Here is a 23,241-nt window from a genome sequence, read left to right as displayed (position 1 = left end):
TTGTTGTAAGTGTTGTAGTAAACAAGTACAGGGTGACAGATGAGTGCTTGGTGGGAAGATGATCTGATATGTTCTCGAACAGGTGGGGACAGTGTCCTGGGAATGCCTCTTGAAAAGGTGACATTTAAGTTGACCCCTAGAGAGTAGGGAGGACTCCAGAATTTCTGAATAGAAGAGGCTTATGGATGGCAAGCTGGTAGGATGGAAGGGTCTAGGAGCCTTCTTTCGGGGCTGTGTTGCATAGTAAGCCCACTTTTAGACTGTGCTATTTGTTTACTTGGGTAGCTTTTGGGAGGTTGTCTCTTCATGCACCTTGGAAAGGTAAGCAGGAATGAATTACCATAAAACTGTGGCGAGGGGAAGGGAGCATGTGCAGTGGCCACAAGGTGGGATCAAGGGTAGGTATTCAAGGCCCGTGTTGTTGAATGGTAGAAGAAGGGGTGAGGCACAGGTTAGACAGGTGAAAGCAGCAGAGGCCAGGTCACACAGGGCATGATTAAGGACCTTATAAGCCACTTTAAAGATTGTGCTCTCTGTGGGGATAAAGATCCGAGAGAATGGGACTTTATTGACAGCTGTCAAGTAGGGTAGGACTTGATCATTTTCACAATTCAGAAGTATCTCTTGCCACTGTGTGAGAATGTATAGGAGTAAGGGTGGATGCCAGAGCCCAGTTAGGAAGCTGTTTCACCAGGTGTACAGAAAACTGATGCTAGCTTGGATGGGGGTGGTCATTATGGTGATTGAGAGAAATAGACAAATGTGAAAGATATTTGCACAGACACATGTATGAACAGAGTAGAGCACAACTGAATAGGCCAGAGGGATTTGGAAAGCTTCAGAGAAGTGACACCTGTTTAATCTTGAAGGATGAGTACAAATTCCTATAGTCTGTCAGTTAGATTCAATTGCTAAAATATGTAAATTATAAATGATCATTAGTGTTTTTTAGTATTCCTTTCAGATTCTCTAAGAAATGTCACATAACTTGTGTTCTTATTTCTCTAATAGTGTTCCTGCATGTGTTAGAATAAAATAAGTCTGCATTTCCTAAAAACAGTTTTCTAATTTAGCCTTATTGTCAATTAAGACTGATCCCCTCTTCATCAACACCCATACAAATCCAAGTATATTAGTGAAAATTTGGGACATATTGAAACTTTATTCTACTTACTAAATCCTCAGTCCATGTTAAATCTCTATAGCAATTTGGTGTGTGCCTTTCCACGCTGTTAATTCTTGTTTGTTTCTGCCTTGTAAGAATTATAATTAAATTGACTTAAGTATTTTGGAAATAATTTTAGAGCCTAAAATACTTTAAATATTCTGGCTACTCTTTTGCTTTGAAAGGCGAACATGGTTGGGTCTAGAGATTGTCTAGGCTGAAGGTTATTAGATGTAGAAGAATATTAGCTAACATTTATAACATCTCCAGTCTGCAGCCACAGGAATGGACTGTGCACAGTTTTCAAATCAAGAAAAATTGTATCTAATACCTTATACTATTTTGTGATTATTTAACACATTACTTATAGCTGCTACAGGGCTTATGGTACCCAGTCTTCCTTTAGCAAACCCTCAGCTCTTCTTTCATAATTAATATTTTCATTTCCCATATGCATAGAATGCCTGAAGGAAATTTTTTCTGGAAACAAAGTCTGCATAGTGCTTTAGTACGGCACAATTTATTTAGTAATTCATCTTTGCCAATTATTTTTTTATTAAACAAATCAAGCCAGATATTCGTTTTAAGCCCCTGCTTCAAAGCTAGTGGTTGTTCTCTGGAGTCAATGTCAGGTCAAAGAGAGGTCAGTAAGATATATCTCATCTAGGCATTGTGTTGTGCACCATCTGCCCATGTTAAATCACAATGATAAGTAGGATGTGTACTTGTGCACCACTAATTCTTGTTTGGCCAGAATATCATGTCATCTCATGGTCATTACAATAGTCCAATTACAGTTGATCAAATTGAATTATCTTTAATCAGTAGGTCTGTCTCATAGTACAGTGGGCTAGTTGGACATATTTATCTATTTAAGTGGTCTGTCATCAGACTGTGAAAGCCAAATGTCATGTTCAAAAAAGAAATAACTGGGGAGAACAGGGGAAGACAAGAGGCTGGATATATTTTACGTGTATTAAAGTGAAAAAATAATTTCAGTATAGTCTTGCAATAAGTTTAATGAAAGTTTTCTATGGTCTTTGAGATCTTTGGAGGAAGTAGCATTAGTTATGCAATTCATGATGTTTATTTCTCTGTACAGAAATGGCATAGTGAGGTTATTAAAACAAAAATTCTAGGGGTGCCTGGGTGGCTCAGTTGGTTAAGTATCCGACTCTTGGTTTAGGCTCAGGTCATGATCCCAAGATCCTGGGATCGAGCCCCACTTTGGGTTCCATGCTGAGTGTGGAGCCTGTTTAAGATCCTCTTTCCCTCATTCTCTCCTCCCCCCTCACTGCCTCTCCCCTGCTCGTGCACATGCTCTCTCTGTCTAAAATAAAATAAAAAATCTATTTTCCTTGTAATGAGAAGAAATAGCTTATTCCAAACAACCCATTTGTAACAGCGTTAGGTCCCTATAAAGATTTATAGTATCTTTGTGTAGTGCCCAGCCAGGAGGTTTTCTGTATTGCTGCAAACTGCACCCACCATTATAAAATTTTAATGGATTCACGCTGACTCCTACACAGATTGATTCTTGTACCTGAGAGGCAAATGGGTGAGAACAGGGCATGTTTTCCCTAAAGATGGCAATGGGCCTTTGAGCACTTATATCTGCCTGAAAAACTAGAGAAGCATCTATGGTTAGATAAGATGGGAGAGAGCCAAACTTATCACTTCTTGACATTCTCATTTGGGGGTGATAGTATTGCCATATCACATCAAGGCCTATTGTATAGCCATGCATCATGGTGACACTAGACAAATACAAGGTTCTCTGGGGCTTTATTTGACCTAGAAGTTCTTTCAGGCTCATTCCAAACAACCCAGCATAAAAAATGAAAGAGAGAGAGAAAGAGAGAGAGGAGTGAGAAGAGATATAGAGGGAGAGAGAAGAGACTGAGAGGGAGAAGACAGAGAGAGGAGAGAGAAGGGAAGGGAAGAGATGTGGATGGTGCTCTGCCCTTTTCCCCACAGAGCATCACATGATGATCTATTTGCCTCCATTTTACTGTTCTTAGATATTGATCTTAACTCCTGGATTCTCTTTCAGGAAGGAAGACCATTAATACCATTGTTATTTCCACCTAACAATTCAAGTCTTCATTTTTTTTTTTTTTTTTTTTTGGCAAATTTCCTTAACACCTCAAAACCAACACTACAGCTAACCTTAAAGGAATAATTTATGTTTTTGGAGCATTGCTGAACTAAATCTTATTTTCAAAACATGTTAGCTCCTGCATGTCTCTTCCTTCTATATAAACATTCACCCAACCATTCATTCATCCATACAAAAAATATGTATTTATTAGAAGTCTGGTACGTGCTGGGCAGGAAGCGTGCTAGGTGCCTGGGGTAAAAACAAAATGGTTAGTAGCAAACCAGGGCCTGCCCTTTGAACTTCCACATATGGGTCATCATTACTTAGCAAAGGTGTCTTGAATGCTTACTTTGCCAGGCAAGTTACTTATAGCAGCCCCTGATGCTATAAGAGTTTGGAAAAGGACCATTTTGTGGAGATACACAGGAAGAGTAGATCCTACATCTTCCTTTCAGTTTTTATGTATAAAAATTCTTTGTCCAGGGAGTTCCAGTGTTGAAAATTGTATATGTTATAATCCTAGCCCTTGAAATTAGAACCTTGCCAATCCAGTCAGAAATGAGGTCTATACTGCCCCAGCAGTGAGAAGGCGGATCTGTTGGTCTATAGATAAAAATTATATCTTGGGATTGTAGCATTTTTTTTGGTGCTGTATAGATGGCAGCTTGTATCCCAGTCAAACCAAAATGGTTCCCTCAGGGATATGTGATAAGGATAGACATTTTGGCAACAAATATGGAAAGTTTCAAACATAATAAAAATTCTAACTGTCGTAGTAATTAGCCTTTCTCTTTACTAAGCCATACTATGTATGGCTTCTGCAATCATACTAAAATTTTAAAACAATCATGTCCTCTCTGGAAGGCAATTGCTTTAAATTGGATAGATTTCACTCATTTTCCAGTAAAAGAATTTGAAAATTCTGTCTGTGGAAACCAAAATACTGGATGGCAGAGTTGGATGTGTCTTTCACTTTAAAATGCAGACTCTCTCTGTGGTGAATGTATTTGTTGTGGTAAAGTATTTGAAAGGAAATCCTCAGAATAATTTGGGGGAAGGAAAAACACTGTGTTAAAATAAGCCAACCCATAAGTTTTGAACTTTGAAAATTGCTTTATTTTGAACCAGAAAGAATTAATAATCATTCATAGCATAAAAAATGTATGTTTGGAATATAATACATAATCATGATCTAAAACAAATTAAACCTCCGAATTTTAAAGGACCCTAGTATAATGCTGTGATCTCAGTGATTTTTCTGAATGAATTAATATTGTTTAGAGTTAATATTGATGCCCTTATATAGTTACCTCATGATTTGCTCTGTGTCTTGGCAAATATCTCTCTAGGTAAGTGATTCCTGTAAATGTTGGAAATTTCTTTACAGGTTAACTTTCCCGTCATTTTAAATTGTCCATGCTGTGTTATTTCAGTCTATATGCATCCTTTCCAGAACGAAGGGTCCTGCCAGTCTGATAAGAAGCTCTCTTTCCTGAGGTCTGTATTTTGTGTAGGGCTCATCTAGGAGACGGAAAAGCCAGAATGCCAAATTGCAAAGAGTATTCTTTACTGTGGGGCTCCATCCAAAAAGGGTTTGTAACACAGTGTACAGTCTTGTAGCCCAGCTGTGTGGAGCATTGATTGCTTCTGCCTAGAGCAGGGATACTGTCAAGTTGCTCTGTGAGTTGAGTCATCTATTGACAAAGAGCTACCAGCCCGCAGATAATGCTGTGCGGAGCTGCTCTCGCTGCTCCCACGATGCACTGCTTATAGCAGCTGTCAAAGATACTGAGGGATCCACGGGAGGAAAAAAAAAAAAAAAAGACTTTTACAACTGCCTGGAAGAAAAGGGGTGTGAGGGAGGAGACATTCCTGTGCAGAGCTGACCAAAGGAAAGAGTAGGCATCAGGGCAGTATGAATGCATACCTCACCAAGCAACACGGCTGCAGCCGGGGGTCCGATGGGATGGATGCCGGCAGGAGTGCACCCACACTGATCAGGGATGCCCACTGCGCTTGTGGCTGGCAGAGGAACCCTCATGGGCTTGGGTACAATTCTCAGACCATGCCCTCCTCAGGACCAGGGGGCCCAGCTTCAAACAGGACCAAGCTGGTCACTTTGTGGGACAGTGTGCGGAAAAGCCCCCACAAGACGAGCGCTAAAGGCAAAGGGACTTGTGGGGAGCGTTGCGCCTGCCCACATGGTTGGTTCAGCCCAGCACAGGTGAGCCTTTTCCTTCTGACTTTCCCTTGACTATCGGAAGAAACTGAGAACAAGTTGTGTAAGGGTAGCATGGTTTGGAAACTTTGCTGAGTCCTCTTTGCTGACTGGGAGCGCCTGTTTGGAAAACGGTAGGCCTGGAAAACCTGTCATTTTCACAGGTGTTTGTGGGCTCACCTCTGGGTGGCCTGTGAAAGTCCGAAGATGCTGTGCTCAGTTTCTTTCAGTGACTCTTTCCCAAGTTCAACTTCTGTAGTCCTCAGATGATTTTACTGTGCTGCATCATTGGCTTTTAGCAGCAATTTAACTTCTAATCATTGTTAACTTTTCTGTACTGCCTAGCCTCATTGTTTTTGTTTTTGTTTTTGTTTTTAAGGGAGAGAAAAAAATGAACTTTAATCAGATACTTTCCACCTCTTCAATGATAAAAAGGCATTTATTTCTTCAGCTATGGAAAGTAGTGATTTAAATTATGCTTTTCTAATTTTACTCTCATAATACTGTATACCTTTTCAGTAATGGAGAAGAAAATTTGTTTATATGAAATAATTCATTTTACACACAAAGGGAATAATTGGGTGCAGACTACAGGATGATTACACTCAGAATACAATAATGAAACATTTTATTTATTCATAGAGTAGCAATAAGGTTATTTATATTAAAAACTATAATTCTCTTTCTTCTGTAATCTAGTTCTGAAGCAGATGTGCAGATTGCCTTAATTTAATTCCTAGCTTATTCTTGCCCCAAACTACTGGCATTTTATCAGAAATGAAATTGGCTCATTTTTTTCCTGTCCCCATCCAGAAGAGGGAAGACAACTTCCTGTAAATGCTGTAAAATTTAAATAAAGTGCACCTGTAATCACTGTCATAAATATAGAACAGTGATAGTTCTTAAATATCCATTGAGAAGGAGAAAATCTGTTTTCAGGGAAAAAAAAGTCTTTTCTTGATTTTAATGTGATTTTACTATAATTGAGAAGTGGCTATTGATTACAAGTGAAATGGTATGATGGGAAAGGTGTAGAGAACATTCTAATTTTAATATTAGTTTTTTAAAAAGTACTTCTAAGAATATCATATATCACTAAATCTTAATGATTGAGTTACATATATGTGGCTTTTGATGAATTAATATCATTCATCTCAGACTCTTGCTTTAAATGAAGAATATATTGTCATTTTAGCATTAAACTGGTTCAGCCTGAAATGGAGCCTGACATTTGGAAACTCAATTATTTTTCAAAGTTAACATGAATTTCAAACTGAAAAAAAAAACAGTCTTGACAATTTTGGAGTCTCTATATATTCTTTAACAAATATATATGGTTTAAATGTCTTTAAATTATATCTCTTGTGTTGATTATATTAAATTCTCAAGGCAAAGAAGACAAACACACATCTAGCTTATGGTTTTTGCACAGAGTAGAATTAGCCAACTGACATTAAAGTAGAAAAAGCAACTTGGTTTATTGTCATAATTCTTTTTATCCAAGGTGTAATAAGATTTTCATTTCATAACTGATAATTTCTCAGCCCCAAAACAGTACATTATAATAACCATGCCCTAAAAATCTTGATACATTTTTCATCCATCAAGGGAAACTTTTCCCTTTCTTGCTTTTTAACAAAGTCAGCCTCCTACTTGCCTTAAATTTATAGCCATTTAATGCTTTAAAGGATTGAAATAGACTCTCTGCACTGATAATTAAGGATCTAGTGACATATGAGAAGGCAATGAATTAAGACAGCTACCATCTCCCATTCTTTTTCATACTTATTTCTATACATTTTCTCTTATCCACATATATTTTATTGTTGGCTAGGAAGAACAGTCCTCCAAATACTGGAATTAAAATACCATATCTTTTAGGGCCTTTAGTGTTGTGACACTCTTCTATCACCTGACCCTTCCTCCTTTTTACCACCTCAGTCCTATGAAAGTGCTATGCATAGATTTTAATATATGTTTTAAAATATAATACCTAAATACTTGTACATATTAACATATTTTCATGTATATATAGGTCTATATGTATCTATATACACATATACATGTAGGCATGTATATACATATATACATATAAAAATTAAAGTTCTATATTATTATTTTCTTACCCAGAAAGTACTAACTTGTTCTTCCAAAGGATGTTTTATTCTCTTCATATGAAGTACATTTCCTTTACTTCCTGTAGGTGTTCTAAAATGATGATTTATGTGTATGTGTGCATATGTATACGTGTGTACATGTATATGTGTACATGTGTATATGTGTGTACTCATTTACATATGCATCTACAGAATATGTCTAATATTTAAAATATACAGATATGTGTAAGTACTATACACCCTTATATACTCTAACAAAAGTAAGGGCATATGTGTGTGTATGTGTATGCATATGTGTCCATTAAAAGCCTAGTCTGCTTTGAGAACTTTATGATATGATACTGTTCTTACCCCTTAAATTAACTAAAGATATCCTGTGAAATACTGTGAAACAAAGGATGGAGGTTAATTATACTAAACATTACAATTCTTGATAAAGTAGAAAGGAGAAGAATGCGTGCTTTAGAATAACCTGGGGACCCACATATGGTACAGAACGTGCCTGAGGGCTGTTAAGTGTCTTGGAACTGAGATCCTGCTCTCAGATATATTTGCTGTATTACGTGGAAATCAGCAGTGTGATTTCCGGCTGCTATAATAGAGAGCCATGGTAATGACTTTAGTTCCTCCCAAGGCTCTTTGCCAAACTCCTGTTATTTGGGGTGTTGTGTGCTAACAGGACACTGTCATTATGTTGTTCCTCAGCAAGACTAAAAAACAGTTTCTGTCCTTTCTCAAATAAGTTTTCATTCCATTTAAATCTGTAGAATTAATATAACCCTAATAATAGGTAAGAAAATGGAAAATTATAGTGTCCAGAAGTGAGTTCTAGAATGCACATCTAGGATAATAATGTTGGTCTTGGTTGAGGAGTGGGGAGAAACTGTCCATCATTGCATATGTGGCATTTCTCCCCAATTCAGATTGATCTGGGAAGGCAGCACAGAACAGTGGAGACTCAAAGGCCAGAGTTCTATGCATTTGTACTTCATTCATTCAGTCTTCATTTGTTTATTCAACTATCATTTCCTGAGTGCTTAGCATGTGCTGCTCTATCAGGGCTGTGGATATAATAGTAAACAGTAAAATAGTAAATAGTAAAAAAAAAAAAAAAAGTAAATAAAGATAGTAAAAAGGAAATCCTACCCCTACCATTGTGATGCTAATGGCCTACAGCCATATATAATCTGTAGTAAATATATCATTATATATACAGAATTATATAATCATAATTCACAAATTGGAAGTGAAACAAGTTCCATGGAGTTCTGCAAATTCCATAGTGGACATATATTCAGGAACCAGAGGAACCACAGAGGAGGAAGGAAGAGGAGGAAGATAACTTTTAAGTATTCATTTATTTACTTATTTTATTTTATTTTTATGAAAAGATACAGTATCTCTTTAAGCCTAGATTTTCTATTTTATAAAATGAGCATAAAAATAGAGCCTAAATCAGGATTTGTAGTGAGGAATGATTAACATAATAAATGTAAGGCACTTAGAACAGTGCTTACAAGTCATATGGGTTCAATAAATATTTGTAGAATGAATGAATAAGCGTGGAATAAAAGTTGGCTATTATTAACTTACTCCTTACTTCATTTTTTCTGATTGTCTGGGAAGAGAAAGTAAGTGAATTAGTAAAGACTTCAAGAGGTAGTGATGCTTGGGCTGAATCGAACTGAACCTTGAAGTAACGTACATGTGTTTATCAAGTGAGCAAAGAGAGAGAAGCTTTTGGAGTAAAAATAACAAAAACAGAAACACCTGTAACACTCTGGTTGCTGTGTAGAACTACTCATAGATGCTCATAGTTCTGTTTGCCCAGAATGTTGGGCACTAGAGAGTAGGTTCTTCAAGAGCTGAGGCTAGAGACATGAACAGGGTTTGGACACACAGAGAGTCTGGTGGGCTTTGATGAGGACTTCACTGAACTGGCAGCATGGAGTCAGTCACTGCAGGATCCCAGTGTAACTGGTACTGCTACTCTCCATGTGTTAGACTGCATGGTCATTGAAACTTTCTGGGCCTCAGGTTCTCTGTTTCTAAGAAAACTGATTTTCCCCAAATGAACTCCTATATCTCTTCCAATACTACTCTCTGTCAACTGACACCCATTAATTAATGGGAAGCACTTTGGAAAAGATTTATGCTTTAAAGCCAGACAATCCTAAGTTTAAATTTCCCAGCTCTGTGTGACCTCACTTCCTTAACCTCTTTAAGATTCATTTGTCTCCTTCTGTAAAACTTAGGATAATAAAATTATATTATGGGAAATGTACTAAGAATTGAAAATACTGTACTCTATATAAAGGAGCCCAGCATGGTGCTTAGAACGTAGGAATTGTTCAATAAGTGGTATTTATTATTACTAATCATATCTATATTATGCTTTTTTAACCTGAAGAACTTATAGTCCATCAAATTTATTATCAGTATTGTAGTCCTTTATTAGAATTTCTCCTTTGTTCAGTAAATTTTTTGATGTCTTATAATGATGAAGGTTAGGTTAGGCAACTGTCCAGAAACATTTGGCACAGTACCACATGATGATGGGATGACATTTTACCCTTCAGTGTTCTCAGAGATTCACAAAAGGCACACTACCAAAAAATATTTATATATGTCATATATATATGGCATATATATGTGTGTATGTATGTGTATAGATATATACATGTATATAATATATATATAGTATATATTATATGTGTATAATTGTATATATATGTTGTGTGTGTGTGTGTATATATATATATATATATATATATATATATATATAGTTATAGTGTGTGTGTATATGTGTATATTAGATTTTCTCAGAAACATTCTGCGAGAACAACTGTATTTGAAGCACTTAGTCAAACTCTGTAAATCTTCCCTAAGTGTCCTTCTGCAACTCCTCCAGAAATAGCAATTTGCAGCAACTTGAGTGCAGAGAACCTTTTTATCCAAGAAGTAGAGTTGCCCTAGGCTGAAATCTCAGGCTCAGCTTATGCCCAGCCAGAAAGATCTGACAGCTTGTTTTAACTCTGTAGCTGTTTCTACTGATTCCTCCCAGAAAGAGAACCCCTTACCAAGGAAGAATAAGACTTTTTAGTCTCTGGAAAATACCATTTGCCCTCAGGCAAAAGAAACAGAAGAGAATAAGGATAATACAGGAGAAATTAAAGTTCTAGGCATTTTTTAAACAGACCTGAATCTACATGGTCAACACTTACGTCCCTACTTCTTCTGGATGCTGATGTGAGCAGAGCATTTTCTCTAGGGCGGGACAAGTAGAGACAAAGTACTGAGGTTGGGAAAGGAAAGAGCAAAGATGATAATATTTGTTGAATACTCACAATACCCATAATGTATGAAGCACTATGCTAAGGCTTTATGTTACTTATTTTTTAAATTCTCTCAACAAAATTAAGAGTGGTATTAAAATCCCCACTTTATAGATATGGGAATTAAAGCTAAGAGTAACTTTCTCATGATGGCACATCTGAAAAGTTAGAATTTGTTTCAAATGTAGGTCTATATGACTACCTTCCCCATTCCACCAAATCTTATAGAAAGGCCTCTTTGAGGAATAGTGGGAGGTAGAACACCCCAAGAGACCTTTTGAACTCTCTAATTTAACAGGTAATTTCCTTAAAGAATTGTAGTGTTGGGAGAACTGGCACTCCCTAGTAGAACCCTAGATTTCCCCATTCTGTTTCATTTTCTGGTCATGGGAACCCTGAGCTGGTTGGACCTCTAAAGATGTCTCCTCTGTCTGATCAAGGTTAAGAATTGTGCTGATCTGAAGGAGCTGTTGTTGATTCTCACAGCACTGATCCTTGCTCTTAGAAATACCTTGTGATCTGTGGTTATTTGCAAATTAGATTCAGTCTTACAACCTCTATAGTGAGGAATTGAGAACCATGTATTTTAAACTTAATACACATACATAACAAAGTACATGTAGACATTATCTTACACCCAAAAGCATTATTGTACATTGCTGAATGTTGTAAATCTCACACATTATCTACTTGTGTATTTATCATGCCAAGAATCAAATCTCTTTCCTTAATACTACCATCTCCATCATCCATCCTCTTCCTTTTCCTGGCATTGTTTGATCTGTTACAAATTAGCCCCACCTGATTTTATTCTCCTCAATTCTCTAGACTACTTTGTTACATTCTTTTAATCTCCCAAAGGCATATGTGTGTGTGTGTGTGTGTGTATACACACACACATATATTCATATATAGTATATATATGTATATGTATATATGTGTATATATATATATGTCTATGTGTGTATATATATGTATGTATATATGTGTGTGTGTGTGTGTATATATATGTATATATGTGTGTGTGTGTGTATATATATATATATATATATATGTATATATATATATATGTATGTATGTATATGAAGCCTAAAATAAGTTAAAAGATTTCCTCAGGCTCATTCAGATTGTGGTAAACTTGATCCATGTCTTTGAACTCAGAATTGAGTTACCTTTGTATTGTGTCAAGCTGCCCTCCTTCTCTAAGCCCTGTCCTCCTCTTTATGAAGTTAATTATTGGAAGAACATTATTAAGCATGCAACTTGTTTGGTAATGCAGTGTTGGACATTATACAAAATTTATATTATATCTTATTTCTACTACTTCATAATTCAGAACAGTAGTCCCCAAGGAGATAGAAAGAAGAGCCACTAGAAATAATTTTAGAATTGTATGGAGATAGTTATGTATTGATAATGATTGGGAGGTAATACTGGCATCTTGGATAAGGGAGTCAGGGATGCTAGATGCACTGTAATGTGCAAAGAAGCTCTGTATAACAAAGAATCACCCCATGTACTCCACAATTTTTAACATTCCACTAGACATTCATGAACATTTTTTTAAGTTTATGATTTTTTAAGTCTAAAGTCAAATTCAGTTTTACAAACAGATATGAAGTATTTTCTGCAGAAATTTAATAAGCATTAAATTTCTAGGAATGTAACTCCTCTGTAAATCAAGGAATCATTGCATTTTTTATTTTGTTAGGAATTTGGCATAAGTTGGCACCCATTTTTGAAAACCCCATCCTAATTCTGCTGCTCCTATATTTGGTGCCACAGATATACCTCTCCTGTATTAGTCTACATTTGTAAATATCACCTGCAAATATGTAATCAAAGAGACTTGAGACTTCTTTTAATAGACTTAGAAACACACAAAATAGATCTGACAGATTTAATTTATAGGGTATTTTAAAAACATTTAATTTGATTGACATACCATATATTAATTTTTAAAATATTTTAGCATCCAATAATAAATCTATTTTTTGAAAAGTAACTGAAATTGTTTATTTTTTAGTTTTCTCTTGTTTTCAATACTACTCTGAAATTATCCCAAAGGTCATCTACACTCAACTTCCCTGTAAGTCTTAGGTTGCTGAGTTGTTGTGTTGCTGTTTTTGTTGTTGTTGTTGTTATTTGTTTTTTTCAACCCATTCCCCATTTCTTAAAGGTTAGAGTTCCACAGTCTTTTGAAGCACTAGAAATCAAATGCATACCTTGTCATTGGAGAGAATTCCAAACAGAGATAAAGAGATAGGGATAGAGAAATGATAGATAAATTTCCTCAGTGTCCTGTGGTATATAAAACAGGGAATTATTTTGACACCAAAGTTATAAATAAGGGCCAATTTATTTTCAAAAATATCACTTTTATTAGCTTTCTCTGTTTGAACTGTTGACACTTATGTTAGATCTTCTATATTTCAATTGAGGTTATTTCCTTTAATCTCTTATTATATACAAATAATCTGTTATTACTTCTACCAACACTAATGTTTAAATCTGGAATCCATCATATATGAGTTTTTTCTCTTCCTGTACTTCTTGTAAGAACTGGTATCTGGTCTCTTTATTCCATTTAAATATATATTTATTAATTATAAGTGTATGTAAGCATTTAACTACTTCATTACACTGTTCAGTATATTTGGCCTCACAGATTTACATATTGAAAACATTTTTTAAATATAAACTACTCTTGTATTTTTCTTTTTACTTAGTATAGAAAAATATGTGTAGACAGTTGCATTATCTATGAATTTCAGATGGAGAAAGAGTATTACAAAACAAATATTATAAAATGGAAATGTTGGGTCCAATAGAATTGAGAATCTGGCCCTGTATAGAAAAAGTTTGCAAAATTCTGCACTACACTATTAATTTTCCATTTAATTGTGATAGAATATCCCGTTCTGCCTAACAGAGTCTATCCATCTTTTAAAGACCTGGTTCAAGAACATCCTTCTCATTAATCCTATCTAGCTAGCCCATCTTAGCTCACAAAACCTCTACTTAACATGGCATCCTGCACAATTATCACATTACCTTGCACTGTGGTTAGTGTCCTTCTCAGTCTCCTGATGAGAGAGTCCTCATATGCCCATTTTGAGTCCAACTCCCAGTGCTAGTTGTCCATTTACTTTTGTGACAATTCTTGTGGTATCATTATTAAGTTATACATTTGGGCCCAGACCTCTCAACGGTATCCCTGGCTGTGGAGAGGAGAGACTATGTCATCTATACTTTTATGTCTAGTTGGTTACTGTGCATGATTTACCTATCACATTGTATCACAGTTATGAGTGCTTATCTATATGCTTCACTGAACTGAATTCCATTAGAGTACAACCTATTTACCTTTGTTTCCCTAGTACCCAGAAAGTAGCAATAGTTCAATAAAGTCTTCTTGGTTTCTGAATGAATATCAGCACAGAATATAAAAGTACTTAATCAGTACTTAGTACAGTACATAAAAGTGTATATAAAGTACTTAGTTTTGAGTTTACGTGTTATTGTTATGAATTATGCAAATGCCTTAAGATTAAGAGTGACCACTTTTACCCTTATAAGAGCTCTATTTAATAACATTATAATAAAAAGTTAACATGCATTTATTGTTTGTTTCTTTTGTTTTTAGTTTCACTCAGATTCTTATTCTATTGTGATGCTGTAAAAATATTGGTATCACTGTTCAGAAATTAGGTTCTGGATTCAAGTGGGTCATGGTGTTCAATGATGAAAGGAACAGTGCTGTACTTTGAGAGGACAGCCAGAAAAAAAATCGATTCTTCACAGTTTCTTTGTCCAATTTAGGAGTCACCTGTTCTCTAGAAGGTTGAAATAATGTCATGAAATATTATTTTATAATTAGTTTCCATACAATCTACTGTGGGCTGCATGACCTTTACTCTCCATCATTTTCATCATTAAATATAAGTGCTCAGAGTCCAGGAGTTGACACCAGCACATTAAACATCCATAATTGAAGACCTTTGTACTTTATTCTGATAGGCTGTGCTATTTAGTTAGTAGTCAACATTGACTGATATGGTTTTTCAGTACCACTGTTTTCTTTAAGAAATGAATTAGCTTTAGAACTATGTAAATAATTCAGATATTTTCATTACATTTCAGAATGATTAATAAATATATCTGCTGCTGGGGTGCCTGGGTGGCTCAGTTGGTTAAGCGTCCGACTTCGGCTCAGGTCATGATCTCACAGTTTGTGAGTTCCAAGCCCCACGTCAGGCTCTGTGCTGACAGCTCAGAGCCTGGAGCCTGCTTTGGATTGTGTGTCTCCCTCTGTCTCTGCCTCTCCCCCACTTGTGTGCATGTTCTCTCTCTCTCTCAAAAATAAATGAAATGTAAAAAAAAAAAAATTTTTTTAAATATATCTGCTCCTGACAATCTGGAAAGACAATTATACAAAATCTTTGATTCTAGTTTTATACTGTTTATTCATTTTTCTGATCTACTTTACTTGTTCTTTGTTACACATATTACTGCTCTTATCTGCAACATTTTATGGCTTATTTTTCAGGTATTTTTTAGAACAGTTTTAGGTTCACAGAAAGATTAGGAGAAAGACTTACAATATTTTTTATTCTATTTTCAATTTAAAAATTTTTAATAAAAGTAAAAACTAAGTAGATAATTATAAGTCTTCTTAGTTTAAAGGTAAGCATATATACTACTTTTAAAAATAGTTTTGTTATTGGGTTTTGATGTAAAAGTAACACATTTTTGCTAAATGTTATAAGCTAAAGATAAGTTTAAAATAATTTAAAACACCTATGAAAGTACAAAAACCACAGTTAATGTTTTTATACCCTTTCAATGTTTTTAATTGTCTCTGTATATATATCTTCAGAAATAATTTTGTATTATCACATGCTCATAGATGTACCTAAATATATTGTTTGTATGTGTCTGTCTGTGGGAATTTAATAATATAAAACCATATTGCTTTTTAAACTTAGCATCATATTGTGAACATTTTCCTAAGTCAATAAACTATTTTTCTTATTGACATAATTTTATAATGAGTACATAATATTCACCTTTCCATAAAAATTCAAGTTGATAGAGTTGAGGTTATCTTTTTTTTATAATTAATAGAAACAATACCAAAGTTAAGCATTGGTATACAAGGACTTTTGACCACATTTTTCATAGGGATATATTTTCAGGAAAGGAATCACTAAATCAATTATGCAAATTTTTAAGGCTCATAGTATTTATCTAGTAATTCAGTCAATTTTTATTCAACAGTTAATGATTGAACAGTTCCCATATGCCAAAACACTGTGTTGAATAATGGAGATATAAAGGAGAACAAAAGAGATTGATTCCTGCCTGTTACAGCTTAGAGCTAATTGCCAAATTGCTTGTAAGAAGACTTTACCAATTTACAGTCTTTCGATTTCAGGAATGTATAAACATGTCTTTCCTCCTGTGCTCACGAATTCAGTAAGCTAAAAAACTGTATGCCATTACTATTTTAATTTGCTTTTTTTTCTTAATGAAGATGAGTTATTTTTCCTGTGATTGTAGCCAGTTGTGATACTATTATGGCATCATCTATAATCCCTAGCATAATAATAATATCCAGGTGACAATGTAATACATGCTTAATTTGTTGACTGTGTGAATGGTAGGATGGAAGGAAGGAAGGAAGGAAGGAAGGGAGAATGGGTATACAAATAGGTGAGTAGTTTCTGCTTGAAAGTCCTGATGAGAGAAATTTCTCCCTATCCTGAATATAGAAGAGTAGTTCTATAACAATCTTTTGAGTGATCTATGCCTCTGCCTCTCCTGTCACTGTAGCTCCTTAAGTCTGTTCTCTGGAAGGAAGGAGCTGAATGCTCTTCTTTTCACACTGACGTAGGTGAGCAAGATTGAATTGAGTGACAGATGAAGAGGTAATTAGTACAACAGGCAGACGTAGACAGGCTATCTGACTGTGTTGATAGAGAGTTTGCTGAGGAGTGCAGTGTGAGCACTACATTGACAGTCAGGAAACCTGAAGAGAAAAAGTGATCTAACTGATGAGATGGGGAAGGGAAATATTCTGGAAATATCCTGCCTGTTTTATAGTATGCTTATATATGGATAAGAATTTCATGAAATTTGTAGACAGACATAATCAAAGATGATCTGGGGTCCACATGTCTTAAAATGCAGGCAGGCTTTCCCTAAAAGTCAAAACCATATCTTAAGATGATTGTGTGAGTGTTATCCCTTAAAAACACACTTATTATAGTGCTGATGCCAATATTTAGAATTAAATTTCTGTATAGAATAATTCTATGGACTCCTCTTATCAAAGCTTGGCACTGTCTGGCTGTCCTAAACAAAATGTGAAGCCCATCCATCAATGATGTGAGGGTGACTGTTTTTTAGCATAGGAAAGAACATCATTTTCGAAGGACTGAATAGAAACGTGACTGTTAAATGGGTTTAAGACTGTACGTAGGTTAAGGACAGAAAATCTTTTAAGTTTATTAAAGAGCTTAGAGCAATTGGTAGTTCTTTGAAGACTTATAATTATTCACTTTTCTAATAATTGAGTCAAGAAAATGTAGATAACAATTGATATTATGATCCCCATCCTTTTTTGGAGCAGTTCACTCGGAGCATTCAGCCTGTTTTTTTTTTGTTTTTTGTTGTTTTTTTCCTCCTACTCTATGCTGCTCCTGAACCTGTTTTATAATCCACTCAGTTTACCATGCCAAAAAATCAGGAAGTCATCACCTCCTCTACTCCCATCACTTCTCTACTCCCAGGGTCTTCACTAATTAATTGATGAATAGTTAATAAAGAATTATATCTCAGAGTGTCTCAAACATTTTCCCTTTTTTCATTCCCACTCTCAATTTCTGACTATAGATGTGCATTATCATTAACATAAGTTATTTGCAGTAGCCACTGGTCTCCCAGACTCCTTCATCCATTCCAAATGTTTTTGTTGCCAAATTTATCTTAACATTCAATTCTGTTTATATCACTCACCAATTTAAATGATTTAGCAAATCCAAATCATTTATAGTAGTCTTTCACTTTAAGAGTACTCTGATCTCTGGAGAAGACAGATATGTCTGGAAATACTAATGGGTGGTCTGTGTAGGATCAAAGATGTTAAATAGTTGTTAATTTATTATTATGGGATTTTTTTCAAAGTCCTTATGATTTTACATCTTTCCAAGACAGGTCAATTATGTGCAACATGGACTAAATGTGTGTGATGAAATATTTACCAGTATTTCATGAAACACAAGATTCCAAACACTAGTTAAAAAATAAAACTTGACCTCCATAGCAGAACTTTAAGATTATCTTCATTTTACCCTCAACCTATTCTCCAACCCCATCTCCAGCCACTTCTCTTATGTCTAGCAACAGCCAACTATTTGTTCCCTGATTCTCTAAAGCCACCATGCATTCAGTCTCCTGCCAAACCTTTTTTCACACACCCCCTTTTTATTAAGATTCTCCCTGTTCCTCTGTTTGATAACATATCCATCAATCAAGTATCATCCCAAATATTACCTTCTTTAAACCTTCCTTTTCTGTGTTCTCACAGAATGTTGTACATCACTTATTTCACTTAGTATTGTGATTGCTTACATGTCTGCTTCATCTACCATATTAGAAGATTTGAGAGAACACAAAATGTGCCTTATTTATTTCTGTACTTTTAGTGTGGGGATAGGGCCTGACTCATTCATAAATGAGTGAAAGAATAGTATCTTTAAAAATTGGTAGGGAGGGAATAATGTTGTACTATGTGAAGCATGTTAATACTGTGATTAGGTTTCTGGTTCCTGGATCCCTTTTGTCTCTTTGAAAGCCCAAATAAGTATCCAGTATCTGATAAGTATCCAGAAGGAACTGGGACCAAGAAACTAACTCAGACTGGCTTAAATGTACATGATATCAAATTATGTAAATGTAAATTTCAGTGAAAATTACAATTATTAGAAGAAATGATATATCCATGTACATATAATTCAGTTGTCTAGTCATTCCTAAGTATTCATTAATTATCTATTTATGCCAAGTCCTGTCCTAGAAATTTGAAAATATAGCAATAAATACAACAGGCAAGACTTAGTTGAGAATTACAGACAATTAACAAGTAAACAAATAAATAAGATTACTTCAAATACTGACTTATGACTGTAAAATAAACAAGCGCACTGTGATATGGAGAATAATTTGGTGGAGGCAGTGGGGTGTGGGTGCTTCTTTGGATACACACTAAAGTAAGAGAAGGCCTTAAGGGGGAGGAGACCATTGAGTTGATATTTGAAGGATGAAAGGTGAAAAGGGGACAGCCTTATAACAGTCTTCAGGTGATATTATAAATAATAGAATAGCATGTTCAAGGAACCTAGGGTAAGGACAAATTTTATCTTTTGCAACAGAAAAAGGCTAGTATGGAAAAGAGAGAGTATGTGGAAGAAGGTCAGGAATGGAGATTGCAGGTCGTGGAGACTTTGAAGACTGTGGTAGGGAGTCTGAATTGTATTCAAAGTTCAACAAGAAGCCATTGGATGTGAAATGGTCTTGATGTACATAGTAAGAATGAGCTGTGGGGAGGCAATGATGGAAGGAGGGAATGTAGTTGGAATGCCCTTCCAAAGGAGGGATAATGTTGACTGGATTCAGGTAGCAGCAATGGTGATGGAGATCCATTGTATGAATTGAGCTGTATTCTGGATGTAGAACAATAAGATCGATTAAATAGTGTGAGTTTCTTTGAGACCAAAAAAACAAAGTGAAGCAGATAAGAAAAATGAAAGAAGTGAAGGGTAATTTCCAGCTATTGGACCTCTCTCCGTGGAGTCAAAACATCTTCAGAATCTGTTAATTATTTGAACCCAAATGTTCCCACTCCTTCCCACCTAGTGTGTTCCTGATTGGTTGGCAATGATTGCCTTTCTGATTTCACTTTTTCTTTGCTTTCCTTCTGTATTCTAACATCTTTCCAAACTTCAGATTGATACAGTTTTTTTCTTTAGGGAGGATATTTTCAACAGTCCTGCTGGCCTAAGTGTTCTTTCATTTCTTTATGGTTAACTTGCATGGCTGAGTTTTCAATCACCTGAGAGCAATTATAATTTACTACATTTGTAAGTTGGAAATTGGGAAGGTGTCTTAATAAAGCCCTCAAATACCAAGCCCAAGGCAATAGATCATGGCCCACCAAATATGCGATGTTGACCTTCCCTTCTTCTGCAGCTCCAGCATTGAGTCCTCCCTCTGATACCTTCATGAGAAAGATATTTTTAATAACTTGTTTAAATACATTCGATGATGGATAATCTCTATCTAGGAAAGTCACTACTTAGAGTTTGGGTGGATGCTAATAAGGAAATAAAGTAATCATTTAACTTTACTGAAAATTATTATTAGTAGTAGTATTAGTATATTATTTAGAGCATATGGTTCAAGCATATGGTCTCCCATCTCTCTTTCTCCATTCATTTCTTTTTGGTTGAACTATGAAATCTTGAGTACATCCCTCGAACACCATTTATTAAGTTCATTAGAAATCCTCCAAGAGGATTTTTGGAACATAAACAAACATTTTTCTAAGAGTTATTCCTCCTTTAAACTTCAATGTGACTTTAAAACAGTAATGAGTAAGTTGTATTTTTTAGGAATAAACCAGTGACTGGAAACAGATATTCCCTTTGTACATTCCAGACCCAATTGACTAAATTGATGTCAAAATTGATAAATCATATTTTGTAGAATCTGAAAGTGTCCTCTTATCATGTGATGCCTGTGGCTAACATGGCAGCAGTTTGGTATAATGTCCATTATCCCATCACTAAAATTACTGTATTGTCGACCCCATTATAGCTTTGGCCTTGACAGAGTGCATGAATTGTCTCCTAAACAGTTCCTTGTTTCAAATCAGTCTGTAACTGTAGATTGCAAGGGTCATGCTTTAATTCATGCCTCAGCAGAATTAAGGCTGTTAAGTGATCTGTCTCTCCCAGCTTGGACTCATATTGAATTTCACAACTCAGAGGAAGGTGAGTGAGTGTATTCCACTGGAAATATACAGAACTGGAAATCAGAAAATTTAGCTGGGCTAACTCTGGACTCTGAACCACCCAAACCAAGTGTCAGAATTTTAGTGCATGTCAACTGGAGGGAACTAGACTAGATGCAAAATATTATTAATATGTTTCATTGTGTGGACCCTGATTGATTCATGATGGCTGAATGGACAGTGATGCTAAGAAAGACGGTGAAGCTACATTTGGACCTCTCAGAAAAGAGAACTGAAAATTAGCACAGTTAGCCATGAATAATAAGGAAAGACATGGCAGCCTAGATCTCTAGTTTCTTTATAGCCCTTGCATTCAATGATGCTATGTACTTTATGTGAATGGCATAATTATAAATTACAATAATTGCTGTCATATGTGAAGCATTTCTTATATATTAATTTATTATAACCTTCAAAATAGCGTGGGGATATAGGTCATCTTCTCCCCATTTTATAGATGAGCAAATGGACTTTTAGAAACAAAGTAACTTGCCCTAATTTATACCACTAAGGATCAGATTTATGTTTGGAGCTCAGGTCTGATCTCAGAGGGTCACTCTTTTCTTTGTGCTGGACTAATTCATACAGTACCCCGCATTTGTTGATGTTGACTTGATTTATAAGAAGCTGATAAGCATTAAGTGATCAAAAAACTAAACTTATTTAGGTCACAATACAGCTCAAAAAATGATGATTAGGAATGAGGCCAAATTTAGTAAGTTTAGGAACGAAGTAGGAAAAATACAGTTTTTTAAAAAAATAATGTACTTACAGCTCTTTTGGAAATTCTATTTAAATATTTATTTATTTTCTTGGAACTTCATTTTGGAATAGAGATAAATTCTTCAAAAACTGTAATGAGAAAAGCTTTCTAAATTCCTTTGAAATTTGAAAGATGATTGATAATTAAAGGACATCTCCCCCTCCAAGCTCAGGGTCCAGTGTGGCTGCTGCCGTTGTTCTATCCAAGGGACAGATCTGTCACTTAACCAACACAATAGATAACATCCAATAAGTCCTTAACAAAGTTTTGCTAAATAAATATGGTATTGCATCCCTAAGTTTTATCTCTCATTTCTGCAGTAGAAAACAAGGGATATTCTTCAAAAAGCTAGCTCAATTTAACCTCTTCAATGTATGCATAACAGCTTGAAGATATAAATTCATAATATTTAGTTACTTCAAAACAGAGTGCTTGTTTAACAAGAGGAACAAGGACCAGAGTGTGATTAGTCAGACAGCTGTGATTTGCAGTTCTCCTCTCTATCCACTAGAAATTCCCTCCTGTTTGTTTACATGTCACATCATGAGATGAATCATGTTACACATTATATTTCCGATACCCTTTATGCTCTAGTCTGTTACATTAGTGCTGTTCCATGCCTATTCTTTTTCTGGTGGTGGTAATGGTGGTGCAGGAGACTTGTATGCTCTCCCCCCGCCCCAAAAAAAAACATCAACCTATTGCATGATTGGTGAAATTTGGCTTGTCTTTTAGACAATGGCTTTTAAATTAGGTGTGATTATTTCTTTTTTTTTTTTTTTTTTTTTTCTGAATAGGACTTACTTTATTTTTTTTTTATTTTTATTTTTTTTAATATATGAAATTTACTGTCATATTGGTTTCCATACAACACCCAGTGCTCATCCCAAAAGGTTCCCTCCTCAATACCCATCACCCACCCTGCCCTCCCTCCCACCCTGCCCTCCCTCCCACCCCCCATCAACCCTCAGTTTGTTCTCAGTTTTTAACAGTCTCTTATGCTTTGGCTCTCTCCCACTCTAACCTCTTTTTTTTTTTTTTTTTTTTTCCCCTTCCCCTCCCCCATGGGTTTCTGTTATGTTTCTCAGGATCCACATAGGTGTGATTATTTCTGATGAGCTCTAGATTGTCCATGTAGTCACCTCTTCATTTCAGCAACAGCTGAGCTTAGTCCCTCTTATTGGAACCCTCATTAAGGATATTCCTCAACTGACAATGAGTTTAAGTCCTGATAAACCTGTCATAAATTGAAAATATCATGATTGGAAAATGCATCGAATACACCTAACCTACTGAGCATCATAGCTGAGCCTTGCTTCACGTACACCTGCTCAGAGCACTTGTGTTAGCCTATAGTTGGGCCAAAATTGTCTAACACAAAGGCTATTGTATAGTAAAGTGTTGAGTATCTCGTGTAATTTGTTGAATATGGCACTTAAAGTGAAGCACGGAATGGTTGCAAGTGCT

At 35.5% G+C, this 23,241-nt stretch overlaps 1 protein-coding gene across 25 annotated transcripts in view; it reads left to right on the top strand.

Moving 5' to 3' along the window:
- The window catches only part of DLG2 (discs large MAGUK scaffold protein 2), a 2,072,859-nt gene that overhangs the window by 1,295,983 nt on the left and 753,635 nt on the right, over positions 1-23,241 (top strand). The window contains exon 1 of one of the 25 annotated variants that reach the window (XM_019450189.2): positions 5,064-5,490. The exons of 20 other annotated variants lie outside the window; for them this stretch is intronic. In XM_019450189.2, coding sequence (XP_019305734.1) covers positions 5,182-5,490 — 309 coding nt within the window. In that variant the 5' untranslated portion in view covers positions 5,064-5,181. Of the gene's footprint in view, positions 1-5,063; positions 5,491-23,241 lie in introns of those variants that run through there. 4 more of the 25 variants (XM_053900136.1, XM_019450198.2, XM_053900138.1 and 1 more) reach the window with 4 other exon arrangements.

The sequence above is a fragment of the Panthera pardus genome, unplaced genomic scaffold, assembly GCF_024362965.1.
Source record: "Panthera pardus isolate Hobbes unplaced genomic scaffold, ASM2436296v1 HiC_scaffold_12, whole genome shotgun sequence".
Lineage (NCBI taxonomy): Eukaryota > Metazoa > Chordata > Mammalia > Carnivora > Felidae > Panthera > Panthera pardus.
This window is presented reverse-complemented; position numbering and strand designations above follow the sequence as displayed.